The sequence below is a fragment of the Danio aesculapii genome, chromosome 23 (assembly GCF_903798145.1).
Source record: "Danio aesculapii chromosome 23, fDanAes4.1, whole genome shotgun sequence".
NCBI classification, from domain to species: Eukaryota; Metazoa; Chordata; class Actinopteri; order Cypriniformes; family Danionidae; genus Danio; species Danio aesculapii.
Genome location: NC_079457.1, coordinates 37,221,711 through 37,249,045, shown reverse-complemented (window position 1 = coordinate 37,249,045; position 27,335 = coordinate 37,221,711). Strand labels below are relative to the sequence as shown.

At 34.8% G+C, this 27,335-nt stretch overlaps 2 protein-coding genes across 3 annotated transcripts in view; both read right to left on the bottom strand.

Moving 5' to 3' along the window:
• Window positions 1-20,720, bottom strand: kif3b (kinesin family member 3B). Of its 2 annotated transcripts, none has more exons than XM_056449096.1 (9): window positions 20,545-20,720; window positions 15,424-16,947; window positions 13,870-13,971; window positions 13,375-13,497; window positions 10,078-10,196; window positions 7,334-7,450; window positions 7,123-7,231; window positions 5,385-5,602; window positions 1-3,158 (listed from the first exon to the last, which is right to left on the bottom strand). In XM_056449096.1, the coding sequence occupies exons 2-9, from the start codon at window positions 16,855-16,857 to the stop codon at window positions 3,050-3,052; spliced, it is 2,331 nt and encodes a 776-aa protein (XP_056305071.1). In that variant the 5' UTR covers window positions 16,858-16,947; window positions 20,545-20,720; the 3' UTR covers window positions 1-3,049. The 2 variants fall into 2 exon arrangements, with proteins under 2 accessions (XP_056305071.1, XP_056305072.1); XM_056449097.1 differs by having other exon boundaries at window positions 7,123-7,228.
• An 847-nt stretch (window positions 20,721-21,567) lies between these two features.
• Window positions 21,568-27,335, bottom strand: part of pofut1 (protein O-fucosyltransferase 1) — a 12,018-nt gene continuing 6,250 nt past the window's right edge. Inside the window, exons 5-7 of the mRNA XM_056449947.1 lie at window positions 25,726-25,918; window positions 24,379-24,621; window positions 21,568-22,646 (exon numbers count right to left, since the gene is read on the bottom strand). Of these exons, the coding sequence (XP_056305922.1) occupies window positions 22,452-22,646; window positions 24,379-24,621; window positions 25,726-25,918 (631 nt within the window). The 3' untranslated portion in view covers window positions 21,568-22,451. The remainder of the gene's footprint in view (window positions 22,647-24,378; window positions 24,622-25,725; window positions 25,919-27,335) is intronic.

Sequence of the window (27,335 nt, the reverse complement as noted above, 5' to 3'; positions counted from 1 at the left end):
TCTGTGTGAACTTTAAAAGTGTGTTTTCAGCGTGAATGTTTATCAGCACTAAAATCATGCATGACATGGGAAGATGATAACCGTGTAGAATTAGACTGCAGACATAGTTCCGTTGAGTCTTTAAATGCTTTAGATGTTTAATGTCATGCTAAAACTAAAAAAAATAATAGCGACTAGAGGTGTATGCAATAATAACATTGACATGAATATTGATTAGATGATGCACATTTAAATGAGGAAAAACTTCAATGGGAATACCAGCATTAGGATTTACAGTACACATTCTGACAATCCAAAAGCTGTACATTTACCGATTGGCGTAACAGTGACTTGAGTGAAAATGATATTTAAATCTCATCTGCAAAAATAAATTTGTACACAACTTTAAATAATACATATTCAAAAAAATAAACCATATAAATCTAAGCAAAGAAAATAAGACCGTTATAAACTATCTACAATTGTTTTAATATAAAACCGACTAGTATGGTAATAAGTTAAGCATCTTAAATGTTCCTATAAGACTGCATTTACTATTATTTTAATACAACTGCAATGATAATGCAGATTTATTTACTAACATGTCTCTCATAAACCATATGCTATGTCACGAGGGCTAACAGAACCCTACAGTAGCAGCAGGCAATGGTTCACTAGCTCAAGGAGGGGTAGTCAAGTTCAACAGACAGAAATAAGACTTTAGTCAAACCCGTTTACTATGAAAGCACATTTCCACCATAGAACAGCAAAAAAGATAACTGTGAGTTTGCAGAGAATCACAATTCTCAAATTGTCCCTTCAGTACAGCAAAAACAAATATTCTTTCTTGTGATTTTTGACATGTAAAAAGCCAAATTTTCCCTCAATCCAGCTGAAAAAAATATATAATTTCTCAACATTTTTGAGAGCCTAGATTGTGAGAATTTGCAAGAAAAATATTTGTGGAACTCTAAGGGGAAAAAATTTTCAGAATTCTTCATTTTAAGCCTTTTCAAGATTTAATATTTACCTTTTTTGACTTTGAGTTTTGACTTTATATTTTTAAACTGCATAAAGCAAAATAGTGATTAATTGATTAGTCCTGCCAACATATGTTTTTAATTCATTGTAACTTATTAAACTAAGTTAATCATGTTCTAACTTAATTTTTTAAGTTGTGCAATCTGTTTTAAGTCAGTTTACCATAATATAAAGTTCTCTGGACTCATAAAGTTAATTTGATTCATCTTAAAAATTTAAGGCAACCAGGTAATTCAGAATAAAAAGACGGAATAGAAAGTTGTAAATTAAAAGTTCTTAATCTAGCAATTCTGAATATTGCTACTTGCAAGCTACTGCTTGTAATTCTCAGCTAATATCTTCCAATTCCACTTTTTTTTTTCACTGAATTGCAAGTTTTTATCTCTAACCTGCCAAATATAATCTCTCAATCTTAAGTTAAAAAAAAATAAATAAAAAATTACTTTTTAGATGAACTTATAAGATAAAACATCACAATTACCATTTTTCTGTGTCTATTCAATGGTAGAAACAAGCATCCACAGCTTACAGGTCTGCGTGTCACATTTGAACATTAAACACGAGCCTGACCAACATAACACATTCAGCGTATGTTGCGCTGCTTTAAAAGAACATTCAACTTTTGGGGAAATAGGCAAATTTTATCATTTTATTCAGTCCCCTGGAGTTAAACAGTTGAGTTTTACCATGTTTGAATCCATTCCACCGATCTCCAGATCTTTCAGGAGAACTTTTAGCTTAGCTTAGCATTGATCATTGAATCCAATTAGACCATTAGCATCACACTCAAAAATGTTTGGATTATTTTCCTGTTTAAAAGATGACTTGACTCTTGTGTTCTAGATTGACGGAAAATTTAAAGATGCCATTTTCTAGGTCAATATGATATTAAACAGCACCTGAAAAGTCCCCAGTTAGGCAACTAGGTAACAGCACTGCGTTATTGTCATTGTGCCAGTTATGACAGCAAAGTTTCTTGATTGTTACTCCAAAATGTCAGTACAGTTCCTAGCCCTATTCACTTAGAATATAGCACTTAATTTCCTTTCTGTCTTTGTACTGCAGAAGAGTCAAGCTTAAAATAGAATAATTATTGAAACTTGTTTTGTTTTTGTGCTAGATGCTAATGGTCTAATCCGATTCAATGATTTATGCTAAGCTATGGTAAAAATGCTACCACCAGACCAGGCTAAATGGATGCAAAAATGTTCAAACTTAGCTGTTTAACTCTAGAGACATAAATGAGCCTATTTCCAAACAAAGCGAAGTGTTCCTTTCAGAAAACATCAACAGGAGCTTTGACGTGGAATTCTGGATCCAGTAATCAGGTCAAGGGACTCTCAGACCAGCATGAAACCCACTTCAACACTCGATGAGAATCTAAGGCACCTTGGAATCCTGATATTCTTAATGTGTGATGACTTTTAAACCCCTCTACTGAATACAGCGCTGAAAATGATGTTCAAGAACCTGTTTTTAGCCAAAGAGACTCAGAGATTCTTCCGGAAAGGCTTACAGGCTGTTTTGGGTCATGGCCAATGACGTAATGTGCTTACTCACTCTAGTCAAACAATACAGTGCTTTTGTGGCCCGAACCAGCATAAATCTCAACCTCAGCTATCTCCGTGTAAGAAATTTGTTAATCCTAGAATTGGAAAACGTAAATACAAACACACAATTACATCCCCACAATAACATATCACAATCCCGAGACCATCTGCTGTCTCGATGAGCTCACACACACAAAAAATGTAACATTAGAACATTTCGCTTACATCTGCGAAGCTTCGTTGTTCAACTGTAAGACTTTGAAGGTTGCCAAATGTCATTTTTTGTGCAATAAAAATGGGATGTCAATAGGACATCAACAAATAAGGTAGTTTGAAAGCTCAAGCATTAAGTTGATGGGTTTAAATAACTCAACAAGACTCTACTCCACCGTCTTTAATGCAACGTTTCATGCCTGGACAATAATGCCAAAGCAGGTCAGTTTGTGTGGGGCAGTGAAGGTTTTCACAGAGGGCTGGTGTCACTTTGGCACAAGGCCTCGGGATTGTGGGTAAAGAGGAGACCCTGAGCCGGACAGAGGGCTGTGAGCTGAAGTTGGAGTGCTCGCCTTCTTGCCTGTTTTTGGACGGCTGTGAGAGGGATTGTGGAGAAGAAGAACAAAAAAAAATCAATTAAAAAGGTAGGATAAACAAATAGGTGGAAAATAAATTAACGTAGAGCTGCAAGATATTACAAAATGGAGATATCTATACTGTGATAAAACAAAATTGTTTTAGGGGGTGGGGGAGTGAGTGCAAAATAAAATACAAATGAAAAATATTTTGTTTTGTTTTTTGTTTTTTTTTTACTTGCTTTTTTGTGTGAATCATGCTTTTAAGACTTCACAATTTGGGATTTTGAACATTTAAATGTGCACACTTGAATTTTTCCTTCACAAGAACTTGCACAAACCTCTTTTGTTACCCAAGTTGTATTAGTATTACTATTATCAAAGACTTTAACTTTCATTTTTTGTTTACATTTTCTGTTTTCTTGTTAATTTCCATAATTTTGTTGTGTGATTTTTTTTTTTTTTTTTTTATATGTATGGTTTAATTTTTATGTACATTGAAGTGATACGTGGGGAAGTTTTTCTTTGGCATCTTACTAAAACATTTTTCTTTTTTTTTCGTTAAAGGGATGGTTCAGAGTGTATTTATAAGGCTTGGTTGTTTTTATAAGATGCAAAGCAATGTGTGCTCATGCTTCACTAGTAGAAAATCACGTTTTTTTATATATATCTTACGTTGATTATTTGCAGCTACTCAGCAAACATAAAAATGACCTTCATATTTCCTAGTTCCACTGAAAGGCCCACCCTCAAGAGGCTCTGATTGGTCAGCTAACATAATGTGCTGTGATTCGCAGGTCGGCTTCACGTCACATCCCTACAAGCATGTGCTTTTTGCGCTGTGTAAACAGAGAAGCTGTTAGCAGTGTTAGCTGGCTGAATCAGACAGAAAATTGAAGAGCACACAGCTGAACATCATGCCTGCTCTCTGAGATAAAATCTGGCAAGTGTCTTTTACAAATATTCGGAATAAGCATGTGTAAGTGCACAGAAAGCCACCGCTTAGAGAGACACTGCACACGCTGCTGAAGATTGTGGGTGTTTACAGCAGTTTGACTGATAAATATGAATTTGTAGCTAAATTGTTAACGGCATTTCTCGTTGCTTACATCCTTGTTTACATCCTCGCTACAACATACCATTAATGCTAGAAATTATGCATGTAATTGATCAATTTAACAAATAATAATACTTAGGATTGTGTGGCTCACAATCCACAGCTTTGTCAGTTGGAAGAGTTTTAACCGAATCCAGCTGATAGAGATTCTGAAAGCTGTCCTTTGTCAAATGCTAGCTATATACTTTTTAGAATTCTCTGGAACATAATTAAAATTAAATTGTAAGCACTTCTCTCTTTTTGTCGTGTCTTTTAAAAACCTAAATACAAAAACAGGACAAGCTATGTGAAAATAGCAGCATTTGGACAGCATTTTAGCTTTCTCTGCAATAACATTACAGCGCCTCTGGCCACGCCCCTTCAATGCGCCAGGTGTGTGTGCTTGGTGAATGCTCGTATCTGGAAGCCTTGTGATCTCACTAGCCCGGATGTATTTTTTGTAGTCCCCAACTTGGTTCGCTGTAGGCTTTGCTAAGCTAACTCTGTAAAAACAAATGTCTCCCTTTGCATTGAACTTTGAAGGTATTACATTCAGAGATGTTGTTAATGTTCACACAGCTTTAAAATTACAACTAAACAAGAAAAAAAAAAGAAAAAAACTTTCAAAAGTTAAAAATGTAAGCTTTTATTTAGATTGGTTTTTATGAAAAGGATGCATGAAGTGCATGAAGTGAAAAATAAAAACATTGGATAGCTGTATCCCATGCTCATCTACCAGGATGAAATTGCGAAATTGCAGAATGGAATTGTAACCCAAAAGGCTCCCAAATTGTGAAGATGGTTCAGGGGAATCACTGTCACACATGATTTGACCACCATAGAGGCCTTAACCCTGCTAAAATAATTCTAGAATCTGTTGTTTTGAGTCTCCTGTTGTCGATACAATGTCTGGGTGAAGATTATTGTAAATCCTGGCCCAACAACAAATACACACATCTAAGCTAAAGGCAGTCCAGCTAAATACCAGACTTAGCAACTTTTATTTGGCTAGGCAGTGTATATTCCAGTAGTGCATATGCGTGTTAAATTAAACAGCAATCAATCTGACAATCCCGCTAAGTCATATCGCAACACTGATTTAATGTCGACATATATCGTGCAGCCCTAGTTGGAGGGACAATTTCTCACCCTGACTTTGGTTTCTTGGAAAAGCCAGCAGCTGAGGCACTGAGGCCTGGACTGGAGCCCAGGCTGGCATGAAAACCAGAGGCGTCCACCTGGATCTCGTCCTCCTCCCTCAGAGCGTCCTCCAGAGCTGCAGCTACTTTAGGTGCGATCACTGGCCCCTCGTAGTCTTTTGTGGTCCGGGAGGGCAAATCTAGCTCCAGCAGCAAGATATTCTCAGCCTAAAAAACAGACAAAGAGAATATAAATATGAAAGTCTTTAAGCATTCTGGACGCACGTTATGGATGTTTGAAGTTGTTGATTGGGTTCTTTATAAGATTAGTTCACCCAAAAAATTTAACTATGTTATCAAAGAGATACAGTAGTTCACCCAAAACTCTCATAAAAGTCTTAATCTTCACTTGTTCCAAACCTGTTTGAGATTCTTTTTTCTGTTGAACACAAAAAAAGATATTTTGAAAAATGCTGGAAACCTGTAACCATTGACCTCTAAAATAAGAAAAGCAAATACTGTGGAAGTCAATGATTATAGGTTTCCAGCATTTCTTCTGAATAGAGAAAGTACTTGAAAGAGAGTAAATGGTAAAATTTCATTTTTGGATGAACTATCCAAATAAATATGGCTTTGTTCCACTTTGTCTTCTATTCCTTGTTAAGTTAGGGTGCGCGTTTACTAAAGGCGATATGTCGTATTGCTATTACAGTAGGGCTGGGTGATGTCGACCAATTTGCCATCGTACGATGTCTAATTTGAAAAATCGCGATGAACGATGGCATTGTCGTCGTAGGCAGCGGTCAATTAATTATTAATGAATAATTAACTGTTTAAGCTACCTGACCCGCATGGTCTTTGTTTTTATGAATTATGAATCTAAAAGCCAATATAAGAGCAACAATGGATCATTTACCTCAGATTCTAAAAAAAATATATAGAGCACACAGGCCAACACCCAGAAGTGGTAATTTTGTAGACAAAGCTCTAGAAATTTCCTCGCATGATTGTCTTAGTTAACAGCTACAGCCTGATGACTGCATTTGACTTAGGTGACTGCCAGTTGGTAAGCAGAAAAAGAATACAAAGGCACTGAAAATAGGCTAAAATAACAGTAGGAAAATGTGTGAAACAATGTGATTACAAAAATAACACAGTACAAAAAAAAGTTTTTGTGATAAATTAAATCTACATGAAATTTTTTTAGGCTTGAATTTAAAAAACCAATTCCCTGAATGTTTTTTTAAACGTGCCTTTTAAAATTCATTCCAAAAAATAAATAGTTTGGGTCCTTGATTCTGATTGGCTGAACTATTTGAATATATTTTAATTTACTCAATAAAGACACACCTGTTACTTAAAAACCATTCCAGTATTTGTACTGAGCCAAAGAAACTATGTATAAGTACTAAACGATTAACAATGCTAAAAGGTTTATAAATGCAATACAGTGAATTTATAACAGGTGTATTTTAGGCACTAACACCAATTGGCTGTTTTAAATTTACTGTAAAGCATGACTTCATTGGGCTTATTCCATTAGTGTATATGACAATATCAAATATGCCTATTACCTTCCAGAAAATCAATAGAAACCTCACTAAAATAAACAAAAGCGACTAAGCAAGGATATGTGTGCATTTGATTCCCCTAAGCTCATCTGTGTCGCTGTAAAGAGTGGGGGTGTATTGTTACTGAAGCCTTTGTGTTGTGCCATGTGGAGGATTATGGGAACAGTGTCAGCATACCTTGTATCTGACATCAGGCCGCATCAACATGGCCATACGGGCATGCTGACTCAGAGGCCGTCTGTAGCCCACTGCAGAAACAGGCCTTTTCATCATCTGATGATCACTGCTGAAAATATTACAGAGAAAGAAGAAGCATTCAAGTGAAAACAGGAAGGATGCTGATGGTCTCACTTTCTAAATACGTTTTACATTTCTAAAGCTGACATACTTTTGAATACGGGTGATGGGGGTCATTTTCCAGAGATCATCTTCTTCATCAAATGTGGCTCTAGTCACAATCTTGTTCTTCTCCTCCATTGGGATGAAGTTCTCTATGATCAAGTGTCTGGTGGATACAACGCAAATGTTTGTGTGTCAGTAACGGCAATGTTTGTTTTTTCATCTTTATGGCAGACACTGCTAATTTACTTATTTCATAATTAAAATGTATTTGTGTACATATTGCTTAAATTGGAGCGTTAAAACTAAGACTTTAAAGTTTTAGGAAAAAAAAATTATTTAAAAAAAAAAAAAAAAAAAAAAAACCCTTAGAGTGCATTCACACTTGGGTCGATTGCCTGGTCTGAACCCAAGTTCAATTGTCCCACATCAAACCCCCCCAACCCCAATGAGTTCAAAGACATCGTTCACACTAGCTAAACGTACCGAACTCTGACGTCAAACAAACCTGGATGCAGACCAAAAGTGCTAGTGTGAAAGTACCCTAATGGCCCGTTTCCACTAAGTGGTACGGTACGTGTCTGTATGGGTCACCTTTTTCAGGCTTGCATTTCCACTGCCAAAAGGGTACCAATAGCATGGTGTACAACAGAAAGTTTCAGTCAACATCATTCTCGCTCAAGGAAATGTCAAAGTAAAGCTGTACGGATCGTTCACATATCAAATGCGAAGCACTTTTCACAAAACAGATGCTTTATACACATAAATACTTGCGTATAAATGTTCATTACTAACCTTTCTATCAACATGATTTGATTAGAACTGCAGATCAATGATAGCCTAATAAACAGCCGACTGTAACGTCTGCAATTATATTAAATTAATAAATAAATTCAACATATATGAACACATACAGCCCCTTAAAGTCTCAGATATGTTCCCAATTATAGAAAAACTACACACAGCATACATTTAGTCCTTATTTGGGTTCAAAAACAACACGCAGCATACCATATAGCCTACAGTCAGTGCGAACCTCTCATCTGTATATGTAATCTTCACCAGCACATGTAACCTCTTGTTAAAAAGTAATTCCGTCATTCCGAGTTCATAATAGTCCAAAAGGTGATGATCATAGTTAAACTTGGCAGTTTGTTTATGTTTTAGGTTGCTAAAACAATCATTTGCTCCTTTGTTTTTTTGCGTGTCACTCTCGCGTTTGTTAGTTTCTGAAAGAATCTCGGAAGAACTTCAATAACCACACGCATGTTATTATCGCCAGCTCAAGAAGTTTGTTATTTCAAATATAGACGTGCAGTGAGCGATCGCGAGCTCTCTGGAGAAAGTAAAACCGCTCGCGCTTTAGATGGCCTCGTACACAACAACACATGCAGATTCTGCTCTTCTTCTTGTCTTTGTGGCTGGTTATCAAGATGACGACAAGGTTTGTTTGAGCTTGGGTCGACCATGGCTTGTTATTATATGTATATATTATTACAATGTAATGTCTTGACTGTATTTAAAAATGGCCCTTCCTTTGTTTTATTCTCCTGTCTTGTGCATGAGTTAGTGACATCTCTCTGTAAACCAATAGTGTTCAGCTGCACGTCTCGCTCCGCCTTTTGGTACCCTTTTGTTGTGCTAGATACCGTTAGAAAAAGGTAAAGTGGTGTGGTACGGTTCGCTTGTAGGTACCTTTTGAACATGGAAACGGCTATAAAATCCAACCGAACCATACCGTACCATACCACTCAGTAGAAACGGGCCATAAAAGAACTACATTTGAAATTATTTATTAAGACTTAGTTGCGATATTTTGGTGTATCATGTTCTTTACTATCTTATATATTTGTAACTTTATGAATTATTATTCATAACGTATGTTAACAATTTTAAGGGGTATTAATATTAAGAGGTATATAAATAAATGTCTATTGTGAAAAACTGAACTCTTTTTGTGTGAAATATTACACTCTTTTTATGATAAAACACTGGTAATTGTGTCATTTAAAAATCTATATAAAGAAGTCTTAACATGGCACCGTTGTTCTTTTGTTTATTTTATGGTATTTTTATTGTTTAAATGTCATCAGTTTGCAGAATAAACTAAATATTATGTTATATAAAATTATTATAATATTTTTATATTAGCTTAAAAATTGGCATGTGTTTCTGTGAGGATTGGGATTGGGGGTAGAGTTAGGCCAGAGACAGTAACCTGGTATAAAAACAATAGTAGTCTACGCAATGTCCTCACTAAGATTGTGTGTGTATATTGCAATATTTTTGAAAATGAAGCTGTTCTTATAAATTGTATACAAGTTGTATAAAACCACGTGTAACCTACACAATCTTGGCACAGAAAGAATTGTAGACAAAACAAATTACAGCGAATAATTTATCTTTCCTTTATCTTGAACATTAACCCAAATTTCATTCTGCCAACCGCACTCAAAAGCAGCCTGCCAGATAAATCTTCCTCTTAATAGACACTCTTCCTCTCTGGCCACCCACAGTGTTCTCAGTGTGTATGTGTATTAAACTGTTGACATCTGTAATGTAGTAGAGCTGAGTCCAGATTTCCGAGCAGTTTGTCTCATCAGCGAGACTTAATTAGGTCAGAACGTTTTAGATGTTACTTTTTTAAATTCAGCTTCCACATTGAACCAAACACAGACCACTGAAATTCATCCTCTGGTGAACCTAAAAATGAATACCCATTTCACATAATGTGAAATATTATGGTCCCCAAATATCATAATACAAATAATAAGAGTTTTATGGTTCACATACTTGAGTTTAAGCTCTCTGGTCAGTTCGTTCTGAGTCTGTTCCAGTTCCTGTCTGTATTTCACGTGTTCATCCTGGGCATCCTGAATCTCTGACTTCACAGACTGAAGCTTGGAAAAGAGCTATAGGAAAGACACAAAAACAAACAAGACATGATAAAATGAGGCTCTTCATAGGAATAGGCAAGGCATTCGCTTTGTAACTCCAGCTAAACGAGGTCAAATTCATTCACGTATGGATGACTTATAACAAGGAGGATGGAGATCTGCCATGAGAGCTGTCCCACTATTAATGACTCCAGAGAATACAGCTAGACTCTAATAATACATCTGATCACATACAGAAGCCGTTTTCATAATGTAATTTTACCAAGATATAATTAGACAGATCATATACAGGGCCTTGTGATTTGTGTGATGCATAAAATATGAACGGAATCATAGAATCCAGTCACAATTTGAAATTTGGCAAAATGTGAATAATCATTTATAAGGCTGGATATGTAATAAAATCTCAATGTGTGCTAGTAGTTCTCCCATAATTTGCAGTTTAATCATTCTCAGCGAACCCAAAATGTACAGGTAGGTGGGTTTTAGAACAAGCTGAAAGAATAGAAGTTATAGAAGATAATAGAAGATAATATTCAGTTTCTTGAACAGACCTATTGTTTTGATTCATAAGTACTAAATGTATTGCCAATAGGAACAATTGTAATATTTTTCTGTATATGTTTTTTTTATTTTTTATGTGTTGGTAACCCTTGACTTACGTTTTATGAATCAACAAGTAGAGGTCTGCACGGGACTAAATATTTAGTCCCACTCCCGCTAGGTTTTATTCCGCACCCGACTGCTCCTGCCATATATTCAGCCTTTGTTAACCCACTGCCTGCTTCGAATAATTTTCTACCTGACCCTACCATTCCTGTTAAATTTAAATCTGGTTTAAAAAAAATAAAGTTTAAATTAGCTACTACCAACAGAAAAAGATAACAGATAAAAATGAAGTTTGTGCAAGGATTGTAGGTTAAAAGTCAGTTTTGTTTGCCCCTTTGTAATGAGACATGAGAGCCGCGTTAAACCTAAGGTTCCAGTCTTGTGACTGTTTAAGGGTAAAACTTTGAGGTATTATCACACAACGCAAATGGTAATTTATTTCCATGAAAAAGACTCCCATACTTCAGACTTGCCTGATGTGAGTTTCCTAACAGTAAACTGACAGTTTTCTAATGCAAGATTTAGGAGAGCGAATCTTCACTTTGCTCTCTCATGCTGGTAAAGCCCCCTCTGAGGACCGTTTTGCAGATGATGCACATTATGCATAGACTGTGTGAAAAAAAAAGCATGTGCAGAAAGCACTGGTCATGCCTTTATCATGTGTAACAGTTGTAAGCACTGGCTGTGCCGGTGCTAAATAAGAATGAGGAAATCACAGATTTGATGTTCCGAAATAATTTCAGGACTCGGGAAAGCTATATTGCCCACTCCTGTTCAAATTACACCAGAGTTACCGACAGCTCCCGTGTTTTTTATTCGGGAATTTATTCCCTCGCAGCAAGAAATCTGGTCGGGTCCCAAGGTTCCTGTAGTACAGCTGCAGGAATGCAGGCCTCTATCATCAAGGACCATGGTTTTATTCTGTTTATTTCTACAGTTTGCTAGGCTGAAGAATAAAATAAAAATCACCTGCCTTAAAAGTGAATAAATTAACAGTAAATTTTCTTATTTGGATGACCTACGCGTTTAAAACACTTCTATTTAAAAACGAAGTTTACATGTTTCCTTTGCAAATTGATCCAGGCCTGGATGATTAATCCATGGCAAATTCCATGTGCATTTTGTCAGTAAAGCCAGCTCCAAGCCATGCTTTCAGATGGAGCAGCATTTACTACAAAGAGTTGTAGTTCACTGACAAACTACACAGTATCGCAATCATTATTGCAGCTAATTTAATGAGATTAACAATTATAATCGTTCTATGATAATGACAGATATTTGACAGCTTCTAGGTGAACTATTGGTGCAACTAGGGCTGGGCCATTAAACAATATGGAATTGCGATAAAATAAATTTCAATAACAATGATAAGCTCTGGACATTTTATTGATGTAAGAGCCAATTACACAGCAGCAATATGCGACAACAACTTATCAGCATGAAGTCAAAAGACCATTTCCTACCGCACTTTTCAAAAAAAAAAACTCAAGACGGCAAAAATACAGAAATAATGAGTGGAAGCAGTGACGAAAGTAAACTAACCTTGATTTATTATCCAGAAATGATGACATTATCGACAAAAAAAGGCAGCAAGAATTCTGTTATATGAAAGTGGTTTGGCTATCTGAAGTGTGACAATTAAGGAGCAAATTAAAACGATCTGTAAAGTATGTCAATGGTTTGTGAAAACCAAGTCTGGCAACACAACCAACCAATTTAATCACCTAAAAAAATATCACCCAAAATAAACCCTAATAGTTTTACAATCTGTGTGAACTTGCTGGAAGTTGTACTGTATATGTTTATTGTTTATGTCTTGCACATTTAATTTAGCTCGTAATGGCAGATTAGTCTTTTTAAATGTATTCATTCATTCACTAATTTTCTTTTCGGCTTAGTCCCTTTATTAATCTGGGGTTGCCACAGCGGAATGAACTGCTAAGTAAAGAGTAAAGATTTACATTCAATCATTTTCCATTGGCTTAGTCCTTTTATTCATCAGTACTGGAAAACACCCATACACACTCATTCACACATACACTACGGCCGATTTGATTTAATTCACCTACAGCGCATTTCTTTGGACTGTGAGGGAAACCAGAGCACCCGGAGGAAACCCACGCAAATGCAGGGAGAACATGCAAACTCCACACAGAAACGCCAACTGACCCAGCCGAGGCCCGAACCAGCGACCTTCTTGCTGTGAGGCGACAGCACTACCTACTGCACCACTGCGTCGCCCCATTTTTAAGTGTATTTTACTATTTAATTTTCATTTAAGGCCAAATGTGTAATAAGTCATGTGAGTTTTTTTTGTCACACTGGAACAACTCCAAATGTGGAGTTTCGACAAGACTTTTGAAAAACTTTAGAAAGCATCCCCTGGCCTTCGGAGATTTACTACTGATCACAGAACAGTCCTTCTCTGACAACTTGTGCATGACAATTACAGCTTTCGCTTAATTGTGTTTGAGATTTTTCAATTAAATTGTCCAGCCTTAAAATGAGCCCCAATTTTGTATATAAACCATAAAGTTCAACAATAAAAATAATGCATAAAACATTTTACAATGCCTAGCTGTACCTTTTTCAGTTTCTTGGTCTTGATGTCAACTTCCTGCTGCAGTGAACTGTATGTCTCTTTCAGCTCCAGTGTCTCCTCATCACGACACTCCATCTCCTGCTTCATCTCCCTTTCCCGCCTTTTCTGCTCATACACACACACGTTATAAATGTTTCAAACATCTCTGCTTTCAGTATGCTTATGGAACTGCTTATATATAGTTAATAACATTTCAACAAGGAAATTAACATATATTTTCAATCAACATTTAGCTATAAAAAAAGTTAAACCAGGCTGATACTTGCATTAGTGCATGAATCCAGCTCCAAATGAAACCAACAGGATAAACGAGGAATGCTTAAATCAGCGTTTCTTATCCCATATAAAACCCAGTATCCCAAAATATCCACATCACATCCTATAAGCAAGCTCAAATGACCAGTCTCCTTTGAAACAACCTTTAGGTCTGAAACTCCGTTCAGCTCAATCAATCAAGTGTGTTAATGGAAACGGCACCTGTTCTGCAATCTCCTGTCTCTTCAGCTCCAGAACCTTCTGCTGCTCGTTGGTATGGTCCACGATGTTCTTTCCTCCAACCAGCAGTTTGCTCTCCATGGCCTGAGAGTAATGATATGGTTTTAGACAACATATGTTTTTACCCTGATAAACATAGCTAATGTTAGGTATAAACCAAGCAAAGGTAATGACTACTATTAAATCCTAAACATAGTTCAAAGGAAGAAAACAAATGAATAGAAAGAGAAAGGCAATTATAAACATATGGGCTAGTTCTTTTAATGAATCAGGAAAAAGAAACACAAACTCAACAGTAATGATGTTTTTTTTTCTGCTTGCCTGGTCGAGCCAATCCTGACAACAGTAAACCCAAAATCTATCCATAAAAAAAATTGGAATTTTAAACCTTTTTCACCATTCACAATTGCAAAATTCAGATTTTAAATGTATCAGTTTAAGATTTATTTAATAAACAATATTTTGTATTTAATATATAGATTTCATATATAGTTTTAGATAAAATATATAGTTTTCCATCAAGAGAGAGAGAAAGTTGTATTCATTTTACTTTTACTTAATTCAAAATGGTTTTAGAACATTTTAGAATAATTTCTGATTAATTGTTCAATCATAATGCCAAAAATTCTACTTTTGCTATTTGAAAATTTAGCTTTGAAAATGCATATATCTGTTGGTAAAAATAATATTGTAATATATTACATATACATATAAAACTAATAATATTTCATATTATTGTTTTGGTGGCATTTCTCACTGTCAATTAGGGAGGTCCAGATCTGATCACGTTATCGAAAATTGGGCCTGATCACGTGGTTTCAGACTAGTTTGGAATCGGACGTTACCTCCTGATCAGGACTCGAATATATGTACATTATATATTCTCATTATTTTTTTAACACATCTATAGTTATGCAGTGGCACAGAGTTAGACCTCTTTCTTGACTTCACATAGAAACAGCAACATGTGCGCATTGACATCATTGTTGCAGAGATGCTATTGGTTAAATGCCGGAAAAATAGAACAAGGAAGCAGATTGAATCGGAAAGAGCGAGTATGTCTGTGATCTGTGAGGTATTATAAAGTTGTTAACGACAACATTGCCCTAGCAAACTGTGAGATATGTAAACTTGGGTTTGCCTGCCGTGTATCTTAAGGTGCTATTTGTTTTTATATTGTTTTATATAAAGTCCAAAAGTGAAGAATTTATGTTATTTATTACTTGACTGTTCAAGCTACCTCACAGAAGTGCTCTGTTTGTTAACAGTGTTGTTGAATGTTGAACTAAGGGGAATTAAATAAAAAAATAAGGAACATCCTGGATCTGTTTCTTCGCTCTTCTTTATTCTTTGTATGTATTATAGAAGTATCGGATCGGGTTACAGTATCAGTAGAAACTTAAAATCAAATGACTCGGGCTGGGACTCGAGGGTGAAAAATTCTGATCGGGACGTCCCTACTGTAAATCCAGATATTCTTCTCAACACCTTACAGAATATGTATTTGTATTTCATTCAAAGCTTGAAGGTTCTAACCTTAACTTTGGCTGTCAGCATCTCTGATGCCTCCTTCTCTTTGTGCAGGTCAGTCATCTTCCTCTCCTTCTCCTTCAGCAGCCGCTGTTTCTCCTCTGCCACCAGACTGTGGTCCTCCATGATGGCTCTCCTCTCCTTCTCCAGCTTCTCCTGTTGCTCATGCCAATAATCTGCAATGTTCTTATCTGCATCCACTCCTTCCTCTTCAGCATCATCATCATCATCATCATCATCCTCTTCATCTTCCCCATCATCAAACTCCTCTCCTCCTTCTCCAACCCTTCTTCTCCTCCTTCTCCTCCTCTTCCTTCCAGACCTTTTTTCCAACTGTTCTTTCAAGCGGGCAATCTCCTCCTGAAACTCCCGGAGAAGGGCATCCTTGGGGTCTTCATTGACACGGGGTTTGTTCTTGATGTTTTTGGCGCGGTTTGCATAGCGTAGTGTGGTTAGAGTCTCCTCTACATTGTAGGAAGCTGGTCCAATGTTGGCCACCATAACCGTTCGGGCGTTTCCACCCAAGGAGTCTTGAAGAAGTCTTGTAAGCTTAGAGTCACGGTACGGGATATGGGTGCTTCTTCCGTCCACCAATGCTGAGATGACGTTTCCCAAAGCTGACAAGGAGAGATTGATTTTAGTGGCTTCTTTTAAGCGTTCACCTTGAGCACCAGTTTTAGTCTGTCTTTCACTTCCTGCCAGGTCAACAAGGTTAAGCTTCCCAACTCGGATATGGTTCTCTCCATCAGGACCTAACTCACTGCACTCAATTGTGATGACAAAGATGGCATGAGAGCGAGAACTGTGTTCATTCATGTTTGTTGCACCAACTGAGCGGTTCTGGTTCCCCACATTCATCACATGCTCAATCTCACGAACACTTTTAGTGACAAACGAAGAGAGGTCTTTAACATAGACTCCCGTGTCTGGCCGTTCTTTGAGTTCCAATCGGCGTGCTTGGTCCTTTGACAAAAGGTCTCTGATCTCTTCTTGATAAATCTCCAAATATGAAGCCCTGACCAAGTATTGCTGGTTCTGAGAGCGGGAGATGTGCGTGAAAATGTGTTCAAATGAGTTTGGAATCACGCCCCTTCTTTCCGGGTCATTTCGTACCCCTTCCATTGTGTAAGTCTTTCCAGTGCCAGTCTGGCCATACGCAAAGATGGTCCCATTGAAGCCAAACAGTACAGAATCCACTAATGGGCGGAAGGTCTCGTCGTAGAGCTCCATCTGCTTTGAATTCCAGTCATAGACTGAATCAAAGGTGAACACTTTTGGGTGCTCATGGGAAGATGCACCTCGAGGGTTGCACACTGCCACTTGTCCTAACTTCACATCCACAGATACCACCCTATTGAAGTTAGCGACTCGCTCTTTCTCATTCATGGGGCGACAACGCACCACCACCTTAACAGATTCAGAGCTCTTGCTTTTAGACATTTTGACAGCTTCTGTAGAGCTTTAGTTGACCTGCTAGATTCTCTGAATGAGCCTGTGTTTATTTCACAGTGATGGTGCCAGCATCAGAGCCTGCAAAACATGATGCAACTCCATGAAATGACATAAACATGTCCAAAGCCAAGAGATAAATATGAACACACTTGTGTTATGGTTAAAGCAAACAAACATGGGAAATATTTATTTTCTTAACCTGGCAAGCGAATTAAAGCCAAACTCATTTACATTTTCAGAATGATGTGACATAAAAAAAATAAGAAATCATGAAATAAGTCCAATTGATGAGTTATAAAGTCATAATTATGACATAAAAATAATTATGAGGCTTAAATGTTGAAATGTATGTAATGAGCAGAAAAGAGAAGTTGCAAAAAAGAAAACAAAAGAAGGAATAAAAAGTTTACGTTATGAAAAAGTAAAAAAATAAACAAGAACAAGCATTTTGAAAAAATGTTACATGAAAATACTTTGTAATTTTCACCGATAGAGGGTTCATACTCAAAATAAACAAAAATGTATTGCTGCGTCCCAATTCGCATATCTAAATCGTATTCGAAAACAGATTTAGTATGTCCCAAACCATAGTACGTTGAAAAGATATGCCAAAGGTTCCCGAATGGTTTACTATTTCAGGTAAAAAATTTGAAGTGTAGAGGCGTCCATACTCTAACCGCTAATATGGACCACATTACATTGTGCGTTGAACGTGAAATTGATTAGAACTACAAATGCGGGTGAAAAGTGTAAACAAACTACAAACATGGCAGACACAAGAGACCAAGTAGAGAGGTTTCAGTAAAGATGCTTGTATGACTGTTATTCAATATCTAGCCAACTGGAACATATTTAAACAGCATTTTCCGTGTTATACTTCATCTGCAACAACAATGTGAACTTATAACAAGATATGTTTGGACATTAACTTCTGAATGCATAATTATCCAAAGACCTGAGGAGATTTCTCTGCATAAAAGACCTGCAAATGGCAGATTAACCTGCTGCTGCTTTCCAATAAGGTAGGAAATTAAATATGAAAGAAATATGGATGATGTGTGCATCATTGACGGAACACGAAATAACGCAACATCTGTTAACGAGAAAGCAGTATGTCCCAAAGCTTGCATACTTTTCCTTTACAAAAAGTGCATACTTTTAGGGCGTAGTATAAGTATGTGAATTGGGATGCAGCATAAGACACTGTGATTGAGTGCGGACTCATGGGAGTTGCATCCTACAAAGCATCCTACAGTACTCATGTTCACGGATGAGCTAAAGTATTAAAAACTTATTATCATGAAACGGAGTAAAACTGAGAGCCACTGAAGTGAAACAAAAACACTGAAGCAATTGCTGATGAGAGATGAGCATGATGTGGCATGAAAGCAACAGAGTTTTTCATCAGATTGTGATCATGTTGGTAAAGAAGCAGTGCTATTGTTGTGTGTATTTTCGTACTAAATACATTTTAGTGTTCTGCTATATTGCTGCTCTGTGCAGTCTAGGGATACCATAAATTCACATTGCGAAACTATACCAGCTGAAGTATCGTGATACCAAGAAGTATTGCGATACTGTAATTCATAACTCAAATCTATGAAATACAGAACATTTTCAGAAACACTATATATTAAAATGTTATAATAGACCTACTTGAATTGAATTCACAATTGTCTTTTTATTAAAAAAAGTATTTGCACATCACTTCCTCTAAAATACATTAGTTATTTGTGTTTATTTTGTAGATAACTAACCTATAAAAATACATTAAAATAAAGATACAAATTATATTGAACGGAATTTGTTACAAAAAGAGCAAATTAGGCTATATGAAGAGGTAAAAAATTGTTTCAAAGTTTCCTGTTGCTCATTTGGGCTTTTATCAGGTAACAATCCAAAGTAATTCAAAATTTCACTTTGTGAGTTGTTCTTTTAAAGAGATTGTTGCGGTTGTTGTAGCTACTAAATCATATTAACAGGAACAGAAATTAACTGTTTCAGATGTGCGTTCGAACTGAAACGTCAGAAATTGTGCAACACAGTAGGCTACCATAAAAGGTGTAAATTCTACACAGTTTTGCAACCACAGACTATTAAAATAAAATGGTCTATTGTTGCACAAGTGTGTGAGCATTTTAGAGACTTTTACACATGCAACATTATGTATTGTTGATAGACCGTTAATGAAAATACTACCATTTACAAAGTACAGTGGCACCGGCAGTATTTTGGAGCCATAGTATTACGATACTACCATAGTAACAGTAAACCATGCGACCCTAGTGCAGTCTGATAAAATGTATTAAAAAAGTTTGCTGTTTTCATGTTTTTTAGAAAAACCAAACCAGAAAGAGAGGGTGTGACATCGTTACAATGAAGACAGAACACAGCCCACGAAATTGCTTATTTCTCTAGATTTGAAGATTCGAGATATTAGAGATAATGTAAATATATAAGTCAGCAAAATATATAACACTGTTATATCGGTTGTTGGAAATTTTAATAAAACATCTTGTTGTACATTTAAGTCAACTTTGATGTTTTACCAAACATGTAGCATCTACAGGCTGACAACAAATGGCTTTGAGCATACTGCTTTACAGATCCATAATAATAATGATGATGATGATGAATTTTTTTCTTAAATAGTACAGTAGAACAGTACTTTAAATTTCAAAGTAACAAATGTCATGATACATATTTATTATTATTACATATTAATTGTGTCCCATAATCAGCTATATCAAAGTCGTGTTAAAATCTGTTATAAAACATTAGATGTTTGTTATGTCTGTGTAGAATATAGTTTAAAGCTGACCAAAATAATCTTTATTGCTGGTCTTGCAGCATTGAAACTTGATGATAAATCTAAATCAAAAGGACCTGCTTTCTACATTTCTTCCTACAAGTCGTTTATTTTGAGCTAAAGTTGATAAAGTATAAGGACAGTTAAATGAACGAATGTGCGAATATAAAACCATCATTTAAAATAATAATTGAACACAATGTAACGTAATATTACATCAGTTAATGCTGCTTGTAGCCAGTCTACTTACTGTCAAAAAAACGAACAATCTAATAAGGCTTAATTGTATTTAACGTTATATTATTATTTGGTTGCTAAAAAACCTACTACATTTACAATCAGATTGTAAATTGTAAACAGACGTCTGAAATAGCTTGCGTTATTCTTAAATTACGAACATTTTCTAATAAAGACATGTAACGTTAAGATAAATTATACAGCAAAGACAATACATTACAGCTAGTACTTAATGTATTAGCTGTAGCAACAAGATATGAACGGTAACTTATATGACATCATTTACGTTAATCCCAAATATGTTTAAATCTGTTTTAATTAACGTTATGTTAACGTTCGTAAATCTCAGTGTCCGTTGTCATGTAAATTAACGTTAATGTAGCAAAAGATATCGACGATAAACAATCGAGCACCTCACAAGAATGGTCTGTTTTGTTGAAACCCCCATTGTTTGGACAAAAATCATAACGTTACATTAATAATAAAATTCACTAATATTAGCTGGTCAAGATATATAAACGGATCAATGAAGCTCCTCGGAGACTCAAAACAAGCGGCCTGGCAACCACAAACAAACCGTGTCATTTATCCAGCATTCACTGTACATGTACATATATAATAGGGCTCACCTCTGCTCTCCCGACCAATTTAACCAGCGAATTCGGTCTAAGACCGCCGTCGCCTTCATATTCATCTGAAGCACAAACTTCTCAAATCCGCCAAGCGTCCATATGTGTAAAATTACCCGTGTCTCTGCTCCTGAGCTCTGTCAGCCATGACTGTGTGTGAGGAGGAGAGAAAGGGATTGAGCTCTGATCCCCCTGCAGGCCGGGATGGATCTAATGCTGCTGGATCAATCCTGCCTTCCAAATTTCCGTGGTGTTTTGTCATCACAGCGATGTAATTACAAGAGTCCTTACAAAACAGTCTATTGCACTCCTGACAGCAAAGAAACCACGTAAATAATAAGAAAAATATATGAATAAATAAACAAAAAAAAATAGATATGAATATTATTATTTTTTATATTATAATAATTATTATTAAATGTACATATACACACACATGCAAGGTCTTCACCTTGTTGAACTAAAATGAAAATTAATATGTAATAAGACAACATTTACCATTTAAACATTTATATTTACTGGAATAACAATATGCCACATTACTACTTAGATTTGAGTCAGGTTTTTGCTTTTTTTCTTCCTCTTTTGGTCCAATAAATTATTAGTATTATTATTTATGTTGATCAAATGTGACAGTAAAGACATCAACAGTGCTACATTTTATTTCTTAGAAAAGATGCACTAACCATCCTTGAATCCTCAAATAACATTACAGTTGTTTTAAACACTGACGAAAATTTCTTATATTATTTCTAAAGGAGACTGAAAACTAGGAGACTGTTTAGAAAGTGCAAAAAGAAACAAGATTTCAAATTGTAACATTACTTTTCAGCATTATCTGCACTTTAAATTTTGTATATTGGTATATTTTTGATTAAATACATGTTGAACTGGTGGCAAAACGAGCTATTTCAAAATTAGTTCACATTTTAAATGTTGTAAATAAGTAATTACTCCTTTATAATACATTTTAAACACACCAAAATAAATCATAAAAAACAAGGTACATAAACGCACAAAGAATTCTGCTGGTTATTTTTTAATGAAAATCGAACTTGAGGAATGTAATTTAAATTTGTACAAAATTACTAACAAACAGCTTAAAACAATAAAACCTTTCTGCTATTTGGTTTCATGTTTTCAAAAAAAGTCAACCTGCATTATTATAAGACATTGTAAGGTTTGCATACGATACATTCAAAATTACTTAGTGACACATTCCAGTCTTCATTCTTAGAAACCACAAGAGCAGAACATCATCTGGTGCTTAAACAGCCATAAAAGATAGTTCAGCCAAAAAAAAAATTTGATCATCATTTACTCACTTTTTAATAATTTCAAACCTTTCAGAGTTTCTTTCTTCTGTAAAACACAAAAGAAGATATTTTGAAGAAAGCTGGAAACCTGTAATCATTGACTTCCATAGTATTTGTTTTTACTATGAAATGAAGTAAATGGTTACAGGTTTTCAGCATTCTTCGAAATATCTTCTTTAGTGTTCTACAGAAGAATCTCATAAAGGCTTTGAATCACTTGTGGACGAGTGAATTTACATGTTTAGGTGAACTATCCCTTTCAGCTGAAAAGTGCTAATTCTATCCATTCAAACTATAGTTACTTAACTCTCACGGGGCAGTTTCTATCCCTCAAAATTCTACACAAACATTCCAGTACAAATAAATCATTGATATGCCACAATAAACCCTGATGTGTCTCTGGAAGAAACTTGGAGTAATATATAATGGAGAAATTGGTTTGATCGCTCAGCTAGTAGTGCAACATTATGAATCATCTTCTCCCTTCCTTTATGTACTTGAGGTGTATTTCCAAATTGTCTTGTTCCAAACCGAATGAGAAACATGCAAACTGGATCTTCACAGTTACCAAAACGTAACAACTTAGATTCATTAGAGTTCTTCGTTTCTCTTCTTTTTCTCTGGGTAGTCCAGTCCAAAGAAAGACGAGGGTCTTCCGTGAATGTTTCTCTCTCTTTTGACAAAGGCAGAGAAGGATGAAACACAGTTGCCGATGAAGTGATCAGCCTGTCCGAGGATGTACAGGTCGACCTGAGCAGTGTCCGGCTGCAAGCTCACCACTTTCACCTGCGCAAAATGTGTCAACGATATTATATCGGTAACAAGTTCATCTTCAGAGTTAAACATTTGAAACTGTAGTAGCTATTAAACAAATAGAGGAAAGGTTGGTTTTATAATCACACATTCTGACTTTTGCATTCAATAAAATAGTAAAGCAGAATTTAAAAAGGATAACACCAATTAATTTTCACGACGTACTGTTATGAGCACATTTTTTTCTTTTTTAAATATTTCCCAAATGATGTTTAACAAAGCAAGGAAATTTTCACAGTATGTCTGATAATATTTTTTTCTTCTGGAGAAAGTCTGATTTGTTTTATTTCGGCTAGAATAAAAGCAGTTTTTAATTTTTTTTAAAACCATTTTATGGTCAAAATTAATAGCCTCTTTAAGCTAAATTTTTTTCGATAACCTACAGAACAAGCCATCATTAAAAAATAACTTGCCTAATTACCCTAACCTGCCTAGTTAACCTAAATAACCTAGTTAAGCCTTTAAATGTCACTTCAAGCTGTATAGAAGTGTCTTGAAAAATGTCTAGTAAAATATTATTTACTGTCATCACAGCAAAGATTTAATAAATCAGTTATTAGAAATGAGTTATTAAAACTATTATGTTTAGAAATGTGTTGAAAATATATTCTCTCCATTAAACAGAAATTGGGGGAAAAAAATAAACAGGGTGGCTAATAAATCAGGGGATTTAATTATTCTGATTGCAACTGTACATATACATATATATATATATATATATATATATATATATATATATATATATATATATATATATATATATATGTATGTATGTATGTATGTATGTTTGTATATATATATATATATATATATATATATATATATATATATATATATATATATATATATATATATATATATATATACACATATATACATATATATATATATATATACATATATACATATATATATATACATATATACATATATACATATATATATATACATATATACATATATATATATATATATATATATATATATATATATATATATATATATATATATATATATACACATACTGTATACATACATACATACATATATACATACATATATATATATGTATTTATATGTATGTATATATGTATGTATGTATGTATACAGTATATGTGTATATATATATACTGTATATATATATATATATATATATATATATATATATATATATATATATATATACACTTCTCACAATTATGATTTCACATCCATATAAATCTTGAATTCACAGCTTTCCAGAATTGCAATTTATAAACACAAATTTTTTTCCTAACATTTAAGACTTAAGTAGATTTACAGGATTACAAAGTTCAGAATTCAGATATTCTCCCTCATAATTCCAAATGTATATCTAAAAGCTAAAGTGTATACTAAATTGTAAAATTTTAAATTATCTTGCAAATCTGACTTTTATTGCTAACTTATTGCTTATGAAATGCCAAGTGGAAAGAAATGAAGTCAGAATTGCAATACTAGAATTGGTTAGCACTCTATTAAACATTTTCCACTTAGGATTTAAAATCTGGCAATTGTGAGTTTACAGCTCATAATTATGGTATTTTGTCATCTTTTTCTTAAAAATCCTACATATCACGATTTCAATTTCTTTTCTTTTTTCAGGAATGCAAATTTAAATCTCACATATGCAATTTTATTTTGCAGTTATTTCTGTACTGGAAACAACTATTTCTATAAATCTCACCTTGCTCTTGAAGAGCTTCTGAATCTCTGTGGTGTGCGACTCTGAGTCTGTGGCGATGTATACAGACTGAGCACCTGTGTTCTTCACCCAGAGCTTCACAGCTCGGCGGATCTCCGTCAGATCAGGTAAACACATGTTCATGGTCAGCGGCAGAGCAGTCTGACGGTCATATCCTACACACTGTGGAGACGCCATGAAGTGTGGACCAGTATCACCCGCATTTAACAGCTTGCAGGCATTTTGCTGTGTGGAAAGGTAAAAGAGAATATATAAATGAACAGTCAAGAAGATATCATTTAAGGTAAAATCGATTGAAAAAATTATAAGCTAACAAAAATAAATGATGATTGGTTTTAGGCATCAAGCCAATGAAAGAGTACGGCCATACATTTTTGAAATACAAGAAAAACCATACAAGAATTAAATATTAAACAAAACTTTTATCAAAAATAAAAAAACAAGATTTAAGATCGCAGTGCAACACCAAAATAATTCATTGTGATTTTATATCTTCATACTTTACTTCAAACCACTAGGTTTGACCCATTTGTTAGCAAATGGTTTTTACTCATTTAAAATAAAATAAGATTTAGTATGACCATTTCTTTTGTTATGTTTTGATAAAAAACACAGTTGTTCATTTAAAACTTCACACTTATGACATTTTACTTTCATAATTGTTATTTGTTTTCATCAAGTTATATATTTTAACAAAAGGTTATACATAACTCAAGTTTGCTTACGCCACAATTAATTTAATAATTTTTATTGAAGACTCTTATGTCAACCAAGAATGTACTTATTTGATAAAAAACAAAGCTAAACATTAATATCGTGAAATAGTATTATAATTATATAAATAATGCACTGCATAATCTATTAATACATTCCTAAAATTGTATTTATTACTGTATTGGTGTTAAGTTTAATTAGTAGTTGCTGTGAAATGACTTATTATAATGTAACGTAATGTAAATAACTTTAATATACATGAGTGTACTGTGCATAATTTATTTGTAAGGATTAATTGACAACAGGTTGTTGAATGATTAGAAAAAATAATGCACATGAGCCAGTGATTTGGCCACAATGCAAAGGTGACAACTTTTCTAATAATTCAATGGCCTGTTGTCAATTATTCTACTTGCACTACAATTAATTACTACATCTAGAAATAGACCAAATTATGACACCTTAAAACATTCAAAATGTATGATGATGAAGAGGTCATTTTCATTGCCTTTAAAGTTAAATAACTGAGCATAAACGTTGAAAGCTGATAAGAAAATCTCAGATGCCACCTGCATTTGAACTCTTCAATTGTAGATTCAGACATGCAGAGCTCACCCAATCAGAGCCGATCCTCAGATGGATGCCCACATAGGGTCTGTTCAGTAGGTTTCTGATGTGACCTTCTCCTTCCTGTACAATTTTGTCAGACCAAACCACAAACTGCTGCAGACCAATGTGCTCCTCCAACACAGGAAACTGCGCCGGGGCTCCTGGAAGAGCAAGAACCGGATGCTCCTTTGGTGGAAACCTGACAATTTTGAGAATGAGAAATATAGAAGTTTGAGGCATGATAAACCAAATCACCTATATTTGCTGTGCCCTCCAATGATAATGGCACCCTTGGTAAATATGAGAGAAAAACTCTGCTTTCATTCAAAACTTGCAAATGCAACCTCTTTATCAAAAACCATACACCTTTGTTAAACATGCAGACTCGTAAGCTTATTCCAAAGTCAAATTTAAAGATGCTGTATGTAATTTTTGACTCTTCTAAAGCATAAAAATACCATAATATGTTTACAGATATTTCAAAAACATGCTAAATAAAACAATGCTAAAGCTAGATATTTTGCTTTGAAAATGTCTGTTATGTGACAAAACGCTGTCTTTGTTTTAGTTCTTTTAACCTGCCCACTGCCACTTGAGCCAATTATATTTCAGCACCCTGATTGCCTGATTGGAAAACCACATATTTTATTCATTCAGTCAGAAGGGCTCTCAAAGCATGCATCCGTGACCGAAATGGGACCTCCGGTGGACAGCAGATTCAGAGTTCCACATGAGGTGGTTATTAATTAGCAAATAATATAAATATTGTGAACGTAAACATTAGGTGAGCAGGTTACATTGTAACCCCATGTCCCAACAACATACTACATGATGAGATTTGCAGTTATAAAAGCAGTTTGGCTGTTTGCACGAAACACGACAGAAATTTAAATACAGCCATTCAGAAGCACAGAATATGCACTCACTTATGAAATGGTATGGTTTGTAATCTAATTAATACATTTTAAACATTGACATTATTAAATGTAGATGCTGAATCACTGATATGTGTTGGTTTGCATTATCTCTAAATCCTAAAGTTAAATTTCAAACGGTTTATTTTATTTTCAAGATCTGAGGTGAACTATCTGCTGCTGCTTTCAGTATATGGCAATAAATGTCATTAAAAATAGCATTCAAACTCACATTGTTAGCATTTAACTCTGAATAAAGCACATGAGGTTTACCTAAGGTGATTATGTCATCAAGTAGCTGTTCAGCTGCAAAAATAGAAACCCTTTCTAAAATATAAATTCCAGGTATTGATTAGGACAAAAACTCATTTTACTATAAAAATATTCCTTCTATCGCTTTCATTTAAAACACGATTTAAATCAGCCTTAAATTAGCGTTTAGGCTCGATAGTCACTCGTTCCTGTTGGTCCTCAATCTGACAACCTGCGCTTGCGTGTGTTTTTATCCAGGAATGCAAATACCTAGTTCAACAACTGGGTGTCAAATTTACTTACTGCACCTTTAAGCACTTTTCTAAACACTTTCCAGGTGCATTAACAAAGTTTTGCAGGACTTTACAAGTGAGGCTAATTAAATTTTTACATACACATACTTCATCACATTATATCAGATGTTATTTGTTTCTGATATTTGTATCTTTC

Excerpts from the sequence above, each read along its gene's own strand:
- kif3b (XM_056449096.1), bottom strand. The coding sequence starts at position 16,857 with ATGTCTAAAAGCAAGAGCTCTGAATCTGTTAAGGTGGTGGTGCGTTGT. Across the intron at positions 13,972-15,423 it reads TGCTGACAGCCAAAGTTAAG|GCCATGGAGAGCAAACTGCT; the intron begins GTTAGAACCTTC and ends CATTACTCTCAG. Across the intron at positions 5,603-7,122 it reads GGCCTGATGTCAGATACAAG|GCTGAGAATATCTTGCTGCT; the intron begins GTATGCTGACAC and ends TCTGTTTTTTAG.